Here is a 15050-nt window from a genome sequence, read left to right as displayed (position 1 = left end):
CGAGACATCTTGACCGGTGCAAAATGTAGTAAACCAGTCTAATAAGTTTTGTAGGTGGTATCCTGTTTTGCTTTGTGACTGTCTGCTCGTGAGCTGCACCATCTTTCTCAACGTGTTAATCTGTCATCGGCACGCTTCTTCCTTTTGGAAGTGGTGATCCCTGTTCCTTTTCCTTTTTTTGGGACGGCTGGAGCTTTTCCTGCCGTCGCTCGCTGGTTTTGTAGTAGAGGGCACCGTGTGCTGCCTCGGCCTCTTTCCCCTTCCTGAGGAAGCGTTCATACAATAGCCGAGCGAGTGCCAGTTCTCCACGGCTTTACCTCTGCACTCGGGCGAGTGGTGTGCGCTTAAGCCCCTGCCGGTGGCTCATGGGGAGGAAGAGGGCGGCGAGCACCGGCTTCAGAAGGGCCCCCGATTTATCTGAACCTAGCACACACGCGCTGGGCAGAGGTCCAGCCAACGGGCTCTGTGTTTGCTTCCCACCGGAGAAGATCAGGGAAAAAGTGCGTCAGTTCGTTGCTTTCCCCTGTCATTTCCGGTTTTACCGCCAGACCTCTCCCTGCTTCCCTTCTCCCATGCTGAGCTTTCAGAAGGTACCATTCTGGCAGCCTTCCTCACAGTGTTTGAAGAGACAGGACCGTGTCCACCGGGCTTTCTCTTGTTTTGTTTTTTTTAACCACTTTGTGTTACTTTGCCAATGCTTGCGTAAATGTCAGGCAGAGTTTCCTGAATCTTAAAGGTGTAGTACCCTCCCAGAGTGCTGACAATATCAGCTTTCCTGTTTCAGCGAGCTCTGGCTTTCTCTTAGTCTTATTCCTAGTTCTGCTTCCATTGTTGTACATTTTTTTTTTTTTTAATCTTTGTCTTCAGTAAAGGGATCACAAACTTATCTTTACTAGTGGGCCTTGGAGTCTCAACAGACCCCCGAGTGTGTACACTCAAACTCGGAGGACACTTTCTCCTACTCTAACAAAACTCCGAAGCCTGGCAGTTCAGATTTCTTCAGAACATCGTTTGCTCAGAAAGCAGGTTTTAGGAGAGGCTGTCTCCTAGGGAAAGGACAGCCTCTCCTATAACCTTCTTTCCTAGGCTGAAGGTTGGGGTGCTCAGGGCTAGAGAGATCTTGTCTTGGAGTGCAAGATGGAACACTTTAATCTCCAGTGACACTTTATTCCATATTGACGTTTGAGACCTACCGGCTATTTCCTAGGATTAGCCACTGTCTGAGATGGGATGCTGGACATGATGGACCCTTAGTCTGACTCAAGTAAAATATCAAGATTGACCAAACTGAACATGCTGGATAAGTCTCACTATCACGAATAGAACTAATTCATCGTGATCTAGCTGGAACCGAACCAGAGTCTGCGCCGTTGCCTGTACACAGACCCACCTGACTGGGATCTAGCCCATTGCTTTCCTCCTAAAAGTCAGTGGCCTGCAAAGTAACTGCCCTTTCAGTGATTGTTGCAAGGTAAGGAATATTCACCGTGGACCGGCATTTGCAGCACAGAGCTGAGTCCGCATTAAGTTTTGTTTAAAACTGGTGGTGTAATTTATTGATTCTTTCAGACAAGGTGGTAAACGACCCTGGTCCAAAGAGAAGCACTCACTATCTCTTGCAACCAATGCTAGCAGCTTAATGCTGCTGCTTTTATTGCTTTTAAATGTAATTAACACAAAACAAATAAAACCCCCTCAGCTGTGCCCTTAGAAGCAGGAAGCTGGTGAGCTGGTCTGTTCCTGGAAAATTCGCTTGCTAAGTTTAGGTGCCATAAATAAGGAAAAGCTGATTTTAATCTGCTTGTCTCTGGCATAAATGACTCTGTGTATTAAGTTTCAGAAGAAGAGTATGCACTTGGTGACTGTCTCTGGCTGTTAAAAACAGGGCCTGGAAGGGCCCAGGACTTACAGGTGTTGACTTACCCTTTACAGCAGCTGCAGATCTTTCTGCTGCTTTTGTGCTGAAAAACCATCACTTAGCAAACTCTCTTACTTTTTCCCCTGTCACTTTGCTTTCTAAATGTTTTCTGGTGGTTCTATGCATAAAGGCCACTTTCCCCACATGCCCTCCTGAGTGGGCATACGAGGCCTGGCAAGTGACACTGCCACCAAGCTCTTGAAGCTGTGGCTTTGCCCTTGGGACGAAGGAGTCTTAGGCCTTTGGCATTCAGCAGTTCTGACACTGTTACCCTTCTCCCACCCCTTCTTAGAGGGCTGCATTATAAACACAACTGTGGGTAGGATTTCCAGCTGGCTCTTACCCAGCCACAGAAAGCTAATGCAGACCTGGTTTTACCTCACTTCATGCATGCATACATTCAGGCCTGTTGGAAGAACACGGAGCCAGCGTGATTGCCCAGGTTAGGTACCTAATGGCCCAGCCCTGGGCACTGGCATGGGAGGGAGTAACCCTGGTGTGAGTGGATACTACCAGATTTGGTTATGTGGATAAACGGGACACAAGCTGGAATGATTAGCTCTGTTGCCTGGTTAATAGAAGATTTGCGGTTCAGTTGAAACCCTCTCTATAAAGCAATTAAAAAAAAAAAAAAAGTGTTACTTTAAATTTGTATCCTTAGAGGCAGGCTGATCCAGTCCTGGTTTTGCATCTATGCACTTGTCCTGATTTATCTTACAAAAACTGGAGCTATAAGTTCATACAATGGGGCAAAATCATAAGTGGCCATGCTGGCACCAATGACCTGCAGTCATGTGGAAACCCTAATATCCAGTACTACATTTTTTTTTTTTATAGGGTGCCTCAACTGAGTGCATGTGAGAGTTTGCTTTAGTAGCCTCTCTTAAAAAATGGCCCACTTTGCCTTTAAGAATGAAGGTAAAGAGGGGGGGTCCAGAAGGGGCAATTTAGAAATAGCTTTTAGCATTTTGTGCCTGTTCTGGTCCTACCATGAGATGGGCTGTAGCACATGGAACACTGGTTCCTATGCCATTCTGGGTGACTCTCCATGAAATCTATGGAGACCACTAAGAATGCCATAGGCCTAACTGTTCAGAGGGATGACTCTTCCCGCAGGTTATAAATAAATGGCCAGCGGTCCTTTCTCGCTTCTTCTTGAACTCTATTCCACTTACCCATTTTTTTTGGGGGGGGAGGGCACATTTTAAATATTTGTAGTGGGACCGCCTTGAGAATGGTGACCTCTGAGACCTGGAGTTTACATTTACCTATGAGCTTATTCGGCGGTCCTGCTTATTTTGAAGTAAGAGATTTGCTCTGCTTCATGCTGATAGCTGCTAAAATCATGTTTGTTTTTCAAATTAACTGCCTCTCCTCAGAGGACCACAAAGCTGGGTACAGTAGGACACACACAACCTGTAATGGACGATGCAGCAGTTTACGTCATACAAAAGACATTGAATGTCTGAAATTCTCCAAGGGCAAGCAGGATGGTGGTCCTCACACATGGGTGACATCATCAGATGGAGCCCAGCTCAGAGCTTTGATCTCAAAGAATCTAGAACTTTCAACATGCCCTACTGAGCATGTGCAGCTGTAGTCATCACCCTGCCTGCTAGGCAGAATCCCTCAGTCTTGTTTTTTGGTTTTTTTGTCCCTGTGGAGCCATGTGGTCGCGGGAGAGGTGCTCAACAAAAGAATGTTTTACTGCAATTTTAAACAACAAAATCCACACAAAGATGGCAAAAATCTGCATCATGAGCAAAAGAAGAATGACTTCCAGTATTATGGTCTCCTTATCCATCTCTCACCTTGAATCTTTCCTTTACCCAGTGACTGGAAAGGGAGAAAAAAATAGTGCTTTGAAAAGATGGGGTAGAAGGGTGAAGGCCGAAAATATTCCTCCCTTCAAAAGTAGGGAAAAAACGGCAATAACAACTCTCCTTCTGAGCACTGCAAGCCCACTGGTCTGTTAGACAGGCCGTCTCAATCCTCCTTCTTCCAGGAAGGGAGAGGGGCTTCCCTTCTAGGCTGGTCAGGTCACAAAGCAACGAAAATCTCTCCACAAAGGGGAAACCCCTTCTGGTACATCAGGACTCCAAAATAGATTTCTCCCTGACTTTCTTTTTTTTTTTTTGTAAGCCATGGAGCCAACTGAGATCAGCAGCAAACAAAACTCCAGGCTTCCACAACCCAGTTTATAAGCGAGGAGCTTGTCCAATCCCAAAACAAGGGGGAATGGCCTGCACATGGGGAGAATCCAAAGATGCAAAATTCTCCCAACCGCTGAAAACAGGGAAAATGTTTGGTAAGATGCGAAGGGTGCAGAGTTTTTCTTCTTTCTCGGAATGGGCAGCCAGGTGACTGACGTCACGCAGATGTGAAACTCCGCCAGTTGTAATATGCACAAGAATATCTCATTAAATAGTCACTTACCACTTTCTATGAGTATGGTGGGGGTTACAGTTTTACTAAGGAAGGGGAAGGATGGTACCCTTTGTGGGTCATAGAGGCATCTCCCTATTTAAATTTAGCTATAAAATTGTTGATAGCCATACTGAGCTTGGGTGTGGGTGGGCTGGCTCCTGATATTGTTCATGCCTAGCGTTCGGATTTTATTCCAGGCAGACGAACTGTGGTTAATATTCGGCATGTACTAAATTCAATGTGGTATGTTAAGACTCAAGGTTTTCCCTTCATGCTTTTTACTGTCGATGCTGAGGAGGCTTTTGATAGCGTCCACTGGCCTTTTATGCTTAAAAGTGTTAAAATTAGAACCCACATTCAATTTATTTATTACCTGGGTTCTTAAAATGTATGCAGGTCCTCTGGTGCGTGTGTGAAGGTTTAATAGTGGATGCTCCAGTTTCTTTTCCATTGGGCAGGGCAGGTCCTCCCTTTGGCAATGGAGCTCTTCGCTGAGAGAGTTAGAAAACACACAGATGTTCATGGTTGTCTGCTCGGATCCCTGGAGTGTAAAATCTCGCTATTCGCTGATGTTTCAATGTTTACAACATAAGATATGCCATACTGGGTCAGACCACGGGTCCATCAAGCCCAGTATCCTGTTTCCAGCAGTGGCCAGTCCAAGTCACAAGTACCTGGCAAGATCCCAAACATTAGATAAATCACAAGCTACTATTGCTTATTAATTACTGTAATAGTTTATGGATTTTTCCTTAAGGAACTTATCCAAACCTTTTTTTAAATCCAGTTTCACTAATTGCTGTAACCACATATTCTGGGAATGAATTCCAGAGCTTAACTATGCGCTGAGAGAAAAATAATTTTCTTTGATTTGTTTTAAATGAGCTACTTGCTAACTTCATGGAGTGCCCCCTAGTCCTTCTGTTGCCTGAGCGACTTTCAAGTCCTTTCATGATTTTGTAGACCTCTATCATATTCCCCCTCAGCCTTCTCTTCTCCAAGCTGAACAGCTCTAACCTCTTTAGCCTTTCCTCACAGGGGAGCTGTTCCATCCCCTTTATAATTTTTTCTGCCCCCTTTCTGTACTTTCTCCATTGCAACTATATCTTTTTCTGAGATGCACTGACCAGAATTGCACACAGAATTCAAGGTGCAGTCTCACCATAGAGCAATATAGAGGTATTGACATCTTCCGTTTTATTTGCCATTCTGTTTGCTTTTTTGATCGCAACAGTACACTGAGCTGACGATTTCAATGTATTATCCACTATGACACCTAGATCTTTTTCCTGGGTGGTAGCTCCTAATATGGAACCTAACATTGTGTAACTACAGCAAGGATTTATTTTTCCCTATATACATCAATTTGCACTTGTCCACGTTAAATTTCTTCTGCTATTTGGATGCCCAATTTTCCAGTTTCCCAAGGACCTCCCGCAATTCATCACAATCTGCTTGAGATTTAACTGCTCTGCATAATTTTGTGTCATCCACAAATTTGATCATCTCACTCGTACCCCTTTCCAGATCATTTATAAATGTATTAAAAAGCACCGGTGCAAGTACAGATCCCTGAGGCACTCCACTGTTTACCTTTTTCCACTGTGAAAACTGACCATTTAATCCTTCTCTGTTTCCAGTCTTTTAACCAACTTGCAATCCACAAAAGGACATCGCCTCCTGTCCCATGGTTTGTTAGTTTTCTTAGAAGCCTCTCATGCGGAACTTTGTTGAATGTCTTCTGAAAATCCAAGTACACTACATCTACCGATCCACGTTTATTAACCACTTCAAAAAAACTGTAGCAGATTTGTGAGGCAAGACTTCCCTTGGGTAAATCCATGCTGGCTGTGTGCCATTAAACATGTCTGTCTAAATATTTTGTGATTTTATTCTTTAACAGTTTCCACGATCTTTCCCGGCACATGAAGTCAGGCTTACTAGTCTATAGCTTCCCGGATCATCCCTGGATCCCTTTTTAAATATAGGGGTTACATTGGCTATCTTACAACCTTCAGGTACATCGGATGATTTTAATGATAGGTTACAAATTAATTGAAATAGGTCTTAAATTTCATTTTCCTAGCATGTAGCCAGATGGACTCAGGACCAGTGGGTTATGTGCTCTTCTGCTAGCAGATGGGAGACTGAGTCAGATTTCAAAGCTGATGTCACTCTAGATATACCCCTGCAGTGACCTCAGCTCCTCAATATCTCTCAGTCTCCTAGCAGATGCGGACACTATCCCACACTAGATTAGTGTTAAGAATTCCAACAAAGAAGAAATCTTTTTTACCTTAAAGATGATCAAGCCCCGCTTTTCTGCGGTGATACCTAAGGGTTCCTCCCCCAGTCGAGAATTCCTGAGGTGATTTCGGTATCCTTCAGAGGTGTGCTTTGGTCCGGTAGCCGGTTCCCGGCGTGGACTTTGCCCCCAGAGTGGCTGAAAGGCAGCGGGTGCTCAACCGAGCACGGCGGTGAAGGTAAAAACCCTCTCCCCCTGCAGCTGGAGACCGTTCCGGTACATGATCGGTAAGTGCCGAGATCAGGTCTCCAGTCTCCAGAGCTCGGATTGCTATACCAATTCCTCTTTTTTTTCTTCCGGCGAGGTAAAAAGGGAGCACCGATCGTGTTGAGCAGCCTTGGCTGGGCTAGGCCCCGTTCCGGTGCAGGGGTCCAGACACGTGGAGACCCTCAGGGGCGCCATCTTCCCTTCTCGACTGGTGGTACGCACTGGGCAGGCTGGATGGCCGATGCTCCCAACTTGTGCACATCCAATATAGACGCACATACAACCAGGCGCACACTGCGCGCACAACTACATGTACACTGAATAGAAGCAATGGCACCGTTGTCCAAGAAGCCCAGAAGGCACTCTCTTTGCACAGCCTGTCACATCAGTGCCGCACAGCCTGATCTGGAGTCCTGACTGTGTCTTCATTGCAAAGAAGCTCAGGGGGGCACTAAAGCCTGGTCCCTCACTGTCTGAGGATGGGTCCGGAACTATGACATTCGATTGCACCCCGGACGTATGCAACTCTAGAAATTGGGTGGCTGTTTCAGACGGACTATAAAAGTATTTCCAGTTGGGTATTTTCAAACATTTCTTTACAGGCTTCACCGCCATTAAGAGCCGCAGATGATTATCAGACTGGACGGTTCAACTGTGGATGGTTGAACACGTCGCCAGTCTTGCTGATGTGGCATCTTAAAAAAAAAACAGTGTATTTATTTACATACACATTGTTATATCCTTTGGATCTGTTTGGTATATTTAGAGCCACGGTAAAAATACTTTTTGTCACAGATATTTTAAAGCCATATTTTCCCTACACATACAGTCATTTTCTGACCCTTCTGTGTCCCATTAATTAATTTGACTCTTTTTGGTGGGAAAAGGTTCCTAGTGATGGTACTGGGAAGGGAAGAGGGGGCTAGAGAAAAGGGGAAAGGATCTGTGGGTTGTGGAGGAGAGAAAGGGGGATCTCAAGGAAAGACAGTGGAGAAGGAGGGATAGAGCTGCAAAAGAAGGAGGGAAAGCGAGTGCAGGAGAGGTGAGGGGCAAGGAGGCAAAGGGAATCCTGGATAGGAGGAAGGATAACGTACTCACTCCCCTGATTCCCTCACACACCCCAAAGCCCTTCCAATCTCCTCACTCTTCCTAAGCACATCCCTCCAATCATCTTGCTTTTTCCCCTCACTCACGCTCCGTAGCCCCTCCGATTCCCTCACTCCCCATTGCTCTTCTGATTTCCCTCGCTCCCGCCGCTCTGATCCACTCGCACCCTACAGCACCTCCAATGCCCTCACTCACTCTTGCCTCCATCCTCTCATTCCCAATCCCTTCCTCTGCTGTCCGTCCAATCACCTCCTTGGCTTTTACCCCCCCATCCCTTCAACTTACTCTCCCACCCATCCCGGCATGGGACTGCAAACAGCAGTGCAGCACTTCGCGTTGGGTGCTCTCCCATCCCTGCTCCCCTACTTCAAACTGCGAGGGACACCGTAGTGCTGTGCAGTTAAAAGAATGAGATTTGAGGTCCAGAGGCTGAAGGGAGTAGGATGCGGCTCGAGGCGCTTCACTGCGATTCCGGTATCCTGCAGCAGCAGGAGAGAGGTATGAGAGCAGCCACCATCGCCGCTGTTGACGCCGCTGCCCCCATGGTCTCTTGTGATGAATTCCCTGAGAGGGGCTGGATTTTGCAGCCCTTCAGAATCACGGGAGACCAGGAGCCCTGTGGTTCTTGTCGAGATGAAGAGGTTATAACCAGGAAATATTGCTCTTCATCTTAACGGGGAAAAGCGTGCATCTTCCATTGGGTCCCCAGAAAATGTCTTTGTAAACCACTGTCCTACAGGATATCGGACTGCTCTGTGTAGACTTAAATCTTGACTTTTCATTCATCCTCCTTTCAGTGCTGCCGTCATAAGTTTTATAAACTGTGCTAACTTTTTTTTTTTCTTTTTCTTCTCCCTCTTCAAAGCCTTCATGGGTCACTCTCTTAATTTGTCTACATTTGACACAGGCCTCTTAAGTTCTAAGTATCATATAGAGAAAATAACTTTCCATCCCTGGTTTGTGCGACACTGTAGATTAGTTACCATTTTTTTAACTCTTGTTTGTTTTTTTTCTCTTTAACAGGTGCAGGAAAACACAGTACTCCGGCTAAAATCCCCAAAGTGGAAAGTAATCATACCACATCTTCACCTATCGCAGCAGCTTGTGCTCCAAAGTATACTGGGGATCTGCCGCTTCCTACCAGTACACCGACGTCTTCTCTCGAAGCACCGGCCCCCAAAAGCCAAACTCCAGCCCGGCAGAAAGAGGGAGAGCACTCATCACCCAAGCCAGAGAGTTCCATCAGGAGCTGGGTTACCAGGACGCCAAGCTCCTCTTCCCCTAGGAAAGCTTTGATGCCTGTTACGTCTCAGGCGGTCGCCAGTCCCCACGCTGTGCCACCGCTGGAAAAGAAGGCCAAGCGAAGGTTGGAGACCAGCCGGGAAGAGAAGCCGGAGCACAAGTGTGTGAAAAGCTGCAGCCGCACCACGAAGCTTATGCCCGGGGCTAAGAAAAGCAGGTTGGATCTGTGCTTTTCAGATGGAGACGGGGAAAAGAACCAGCAAGAGGACTGCCTCAGCCTTGCTGACGCAAGTCAAGGATGTGAACTTGCAGGATGCGGTTGGAAGAAGGCTGCCCCTCCTGGGGGTATTCCTTCAGTGGGGGCTCTGGGATCTCCCTCCCCGCCTTTCAGACTTCACCCTGAAACAAGGACAGATCTGGTGGACAAAGAAAACAGTTCCCCTGAGAAAAGAAACTGGCTGGCTGCCATGGGAGAAAAATTAAGAACTGACAAGTCTTGCAGCCCAAAAAGCATATGTGCCAGCCCGCCACCCTCCAGGAGCCCCAACACGACAAAGCATCAGCCCAGGAATGCAGCACCATCGCCCCCACCTGTAAGTAACCATTACATTGTCCAGAGAGGGGGCCAAACTTTTTTTAATTTTATTTTTTTTTTTTCTCTCCTGACTCTTAACTTCATTATTGCCTCGTGCAATTCTGGATGCATGTATGGCGTTTTTCCTCAACCTTGCGCTTTGCAGTTTAATGTTACCTTGATGAGAATGCTAAACCTAGTGTAAAATTGTAGGCAAGGGTTTTGAAAATCCAAGTGTCTGGGATGTGCGGTGGACATCCACAGTTTGCCTTGTCCTGGCCCGATTCAACTGACGGTTGTGTCTTTGGACCCCGTCGAGGCTCGCAAGAGGAAGGCGGCCATGTTGTGCAGTAGTGGGGCTGTGGGGAATGGGGAAGGAGAGTGAGAAGGCTGAATGTTGTGGAGGGAAACAAGCAAAACAGGGGAGAAAGCTGCATAGGAAGAGAAGTTTTTGGAGGGACAGGAGTACAGTGTATGGCAAGTCCCTGTGTATGATTGTCAGTAGCTGCAGGGCACTTCTGGTCTGTCACTTTCCTTTCCTACTTGTGAGATCACATCCTCTCTCATCTCTGATTTCCCCCCCCCCCCCCCCCCTTCACGTGCTTTCTTGAATTCCATGCACCCACTACCCTTTCAGGGCAGTAATTCACAGTTTGAGGAGCTACAGAGAAATACTTTAATAATCTATATAAGGCTGGGCAATAGGTGTTGGGAAGTAATTTTTAGGAGGCAAGCAAGGATGATGAACTCCAGTCCTCCAACAGAGCAAGGAGTCTGGTTATTAGAATAACCAAATTATGCCAATAAACCTGGATCTTGAATCAAAAGTATACAGTATCCATTGTGGATTTCCTATGGCAGAACCATAGGAAGGCCATTGGAGGCAATCTAGTGAGCTGGAGGGTGTAAGCTGTTGTGCCTTAAAGATCATAAAGGAAGAGGCTCTTGGGAGTTGTAATCTATAATAGAATAAGGATTTCACCCAGTTGGGAGCAGACCAATGACAATGTGCAGTTGGCCTGCCAAGGAAGCTGAGGATGCTGCAAAGAGGGAAAATGAAAGGGAGATAGGAAATGATGTCAGCATCGCCAGAAGACTATGGGTGATGTAGTTCTCAGGGGAGGGAAGCCATGAATACCGAAGTAGCCAGTTAGGTCATGGTCCGAGCAGAAAGAAAAGTCCCTTGGAAAATCTGTAAATGGGCAGCCGGCACACGGATGTTCATAGAGCTTCCACGTGCAGCCTGCAGCCAGCAAAAGTACCATCAGCTGCAGACACGTCCTCCCTACCCAGCCCCAAGGTGGGATGAAATTTTGGTGAAGCCCCAGTCCAACCAGCTTTTGGAATCTGAGTGATTAGGTGCCTGGCAAATATATAGTCCTGAATCTGTAGATTCTTTGACGGTTGGGCCAGTATAATTATTTCTCATTTGACAAGAGACACGTGATCTCCAAAGTTCATTCTTATGTTGGCTCGGTGAAAATGAGCTCAACCTGCTAGGAGTCTGTGTTCCCCAGGCCTACTAACACTCTGCACTTTATCATCCAGCTAGTGCTCGTCAACTCGCTGTAGTCACAAAACAGAAGAAGCAAAGTTCATTTTATAATTTATTTTTGTAATTCACGAAACCACTCCATTGTCAAAACAATGCAGAGATCTTCTACAGTTACACTGTCCATTGTGATCCTATTTCAGTACACCTGCTGCTATATTAGAGCCCAACAGTCTACCAACTTCAAACAAAAAATAAAACCTGTAAAACATTTGGTGTACAGCAATCTTCCATAGTGGTAAAGTTCAGCTTCTCGTGCAGCGTAAGAGTCAGACCAGCTGCTGTTGACCTGGGGAAAGTCCAGTTCTAAGGATATAAGAAGTGCCTGCTGAGTCAGACCAGAGCTCCATCAAGCCCAGTGTCCTGCCTCCGACAGTGGCCTGTCTGGATCACTAGGAAGTACCCAGCAGATCCAGTACACTGCCTCCAGCCATGTCAAATCACTTCTAGGGTGTCGTGAGAGGCCACCTTTCAGTACTCTTTTTAAATGTTAACTCTCACTACTCTTTGGCAAAAACTATATATCAGAATCCATGAGAAGAGTAAACAGAAGGCATGGATTACTGACACTTTCCTTTTCAAAGGGCAATTTTTCAAAGCCATTTAGCTGGGTAAATGGGGCCTCACTTGGTCCAGCTATGAATACCAGGTGGGCTCCCCCAGCATGCCTGCTTGCAGCTGTGTTTAGAAAGAGGCGCTCCCAGGTATGTGTGTAGTTTAGGGGAGGAACGCAGCATGCGTGGGTATTTTCCAAAGCACTTGCACCCTCCGTCCCCTTGGCTGCCTGTGCAAATAGCAGCTGTAAAGTTCATGGGTGCTTTTAGCCTTGTGCATTTTATGCTCGCTGCTTTTCGTGGAGAATTTATCCAGATAGTGCAGTTGAAGTACCTGCTCACTTTGCAATACAAGGAAGAGGAAGCTATCAAAATTGGACACCCCCCCCCCCCCCCCCCCACACACACACACACAAGTATATGTGACTATAGCACCAGATTTGTGAAGCCATGTTGTGGAAGACCTTTATTTTTTTTTTCATTCTAACCCTCTTTTAAGCATTCTTCCTGCTCTGTTTGGGGAGAGCTGCTTGTGTTTACCCACCACATGTGACAAGATGGCCTGCATGTTTGTTATGTAGTTGTAGGGACCCCGCGTTCAGTGGAAATGTCGGACTCTGCGTTACCTGTTCTGAACCTGATTCCCAGTGTGCAACAGGAAGGAATGAGACCTTTAACCTTCTGCTCAAGGAGAAGCCCTGTTCTCAATGGTCTCACTGCTGTCTGTTTTAGAAACCACCTCAGCTAGTGTGCAGGAAACTTTGTAGGATTCTATCCTGGGTGAAAGGATATTGGGGGAAAATTAGGTGCCAAGACAAATGTATATATTTTTTTCCTTTTTAAATTTCCCTTTATCTTACATTCCAAATGGAAGCCAGCAGGTGAGATCCACCAGGGGTGTGTGTCTTCCTGCCCCCCATCTAATAACTTTTGTTTGTCCTGTCCACACCAAATTTTTAGTACATTTCAGTACATTTCTATTTGTGCATGAACACAGATCTCTGAAAATAGACTCCATGGAACGGGTTTGTTTTTAAGGGAGAGGCTTTGTTTTGATTTTTAGCTTTTCCTTCCTTCTCACTCCCATTCTCTCCCTCTGCTTCCTTCTCCTAACCAACCGCCGTTTCTTCTTCTGGTGGCCCAGCCGGGACCACATTGGCTGCAGTGGTATCTCCTTCCCCTGCCGTGGGGTTGGGCTGGGCCCAGCAGAGTTCATCCCTCCAGCAGCAGCCCCTGCAGGAACTTTTCCATGCTAAAATTGTAAGCAGTCGGGCACCTGGAACTTTTCCACTATTGGATCCCGTTTTTGGATGAAAGGCAGATAGAAATCAAAATTGTCCATGTACCTGGTTGACTTGAATGCTGTGGGTTTCTCTCTTGTTCAGCAGTATCCAAAAAAAGAAGTGCAATATAATCATGGATTTGCATGGCACATGTCTAAGTGAATCTCTTGGGTTGTTTGGTTTTTTTTTTTCCCCTTAGGTTCCAACCACACCAGGCTCCATGAGAAAAATCTGTACGTACTTCCGCCGAAGAGCCACAGAGTGATCCACATCGTGCTGCTCAACTGAACCGGACTTGATCGCCACACTAACTTTTATGTGATGTTGGGTCCAGCAGAAAATGGAGATTAGTTCTTTAGCCGTCGTTTCTCCGCTAATAAAGTTTAATTCCTGTGCTTTTAATTTCCTGGGTGGAGATTGTAGAAGTGATATAGCAAGTTACAATGTGAAACTTTATTCATGGGGAGGGGGTGGGTATAGGCCATCTTACTGTAATTACTGGAAAATCAGAAGCCAAGAATGTTTGTTTTTATTGAACTTTTTTTTTTTTCTTGGAAAAGCTTATCTTCAGCTCATTAAATCTGTCTTGTATAGGCGAATGGCAATGCATCCAAATGTAGGCTGTAAAAGCAGTTGCTTTGTACCACCTTGTTTCGTGTTCCACTTCCAGAATTCCCTGTGGCTTTGTATAAATGTTATTCCCTTTGTAAATAAAAATGCAAATGATGATGGAAGATAGCTGTAAACTTGTGAAGCAATCAGTGCTATGCAACCTGTTACTCTCGATGACCGTTTTATACCTTGTTTGTACAGCACATTCCAGCAGAAAAGTTTTTTTTTTAATTGGTTACTGAAAGAGTTGTATATCAGATTGAATGTCCTGTAAATACAGAGCATTTTAAAGTACGCAACTGTTGTCTGGCTTTTTTAATATATATATATATTGTAAGGACAGACATTTTTCTGGTGCGGTGCTAAGGATCTTGGGGTTTGAAGAGTTGTTTTCCTCTCAGGTATTAGAGCTTTGCTGCAGTGAGCTGGAAGTAAATTGTTCCAGGATGCTGCCATCACTGCCCCACGACTCCATTCATGCTTTGGCCTCTCTTCTCCTGATCACGGGGAAAGTCTTGAAGTTTATTGCAATTGTTTCTATATTGCCTTATCAGCAAAAACATCTCTTCAAAGCAGTGTGCAGTGAAACAAAGTCCACACATTAATAGCAGGGAGGAGAGCCAAACGTTTGCGTTTAACAAGGCCAGGTTGAGGTTCTGCCTTCAGTTATTCATTCCTGAAGCTGGAGCGAGGAGCGGGCTTTTTCAGGGTCAGGCTAATGGGCATTGGTTGGTTGTCTTGGAAACTAGACTTATTTGTAGCCATCAGAGTTCAAAAGTGATAATCCCTGATTGGTTGTGCCTGGCAGTGTAATTTTAGCAATTAAAGCAAAGATGGTATCTTTTTTTAGGGTAACCTAATGTGTACATCAGCTATACACTACAGGTTTGTGTATTTGGGTTTTGGTGTCCCTTAACGTTCAAGACTTTTACCACCTGACATTTGAACCTGTGCTATTGCAGATCCAGAAAGATGTTAGAGTGGATCTCCCCAATTCCTAGGGGGGGGGGGGGGTTCATATAAACCCACTTAAGATGAATGTGTTGCCCTGAATTATCTGTTTAAACACCTCAATCTGTTTTTATGTCCTTAAATAGCCAGATAAGTAGCTTTATATGGCGGGGCAGGTTGCCTTGACTAGGTCTAACATTATATGCCTCTAAGAAGGATGGGCTATGGGCTCTCAGATGGGCATAGCTACCACGGGGCTGCCTGTATTACTTGTGTGAAAGATTGGGGCAGATATTCACACCTGCCTGCTTCAGCTGG

The 15050-nt window shown here is 45.8% G+C and overlaps 1 protein-coding gene across 2 annotated transcripts in view; it reads left to right on the top strand.

Annotated features, from left to right (window-relative positions):
• DTL (denticleless E3 ubiquitin protein ligase homolog) overlaps nucleotides 1–14076 on the top strand; it is a 60067-nt gene extending 45991 nt beyond the window's left edge. For both annotated transcript variants that reach the window (XM_029593251.1, XM_029593252.1), the window contains exons 14-15: nucleotides 8988–9799; nucleotides 13369–14076. In XM_029593251.1, coding sequence (XP_029449111.1) covers nucleotides 8988–9799; nucleotides 13369–13434 — 878 coding nt within the window. In that variant the 3' untranslated portion in view covers nucleotides 13435–14076. The remainder of the gene's footprint in view (nucleotides 1–8987; nucleotides 9800–13368) is intronic.
• Nucleotides 14077–15050: the final 974 nt, after the last annotated feature.

Source organism: Rhinatrema bivittatum, chromosome 3 (assembly GCF_901001135.1).
Source record: "Rhinatrema bivittatum chromosome 3, aRhiBiv1.1, whole genome shotgun sequence".
Lineage (NCBI taxonomy): Eukaryota > Metazoa > Chordata > Amphibia > Gymnophiona > Rhinatrematidae > Rhinatrema > Rhinatrema bivittatum.
This window is presented reverse-complemented; position numbering and strand designations above follow the sequence as displayed.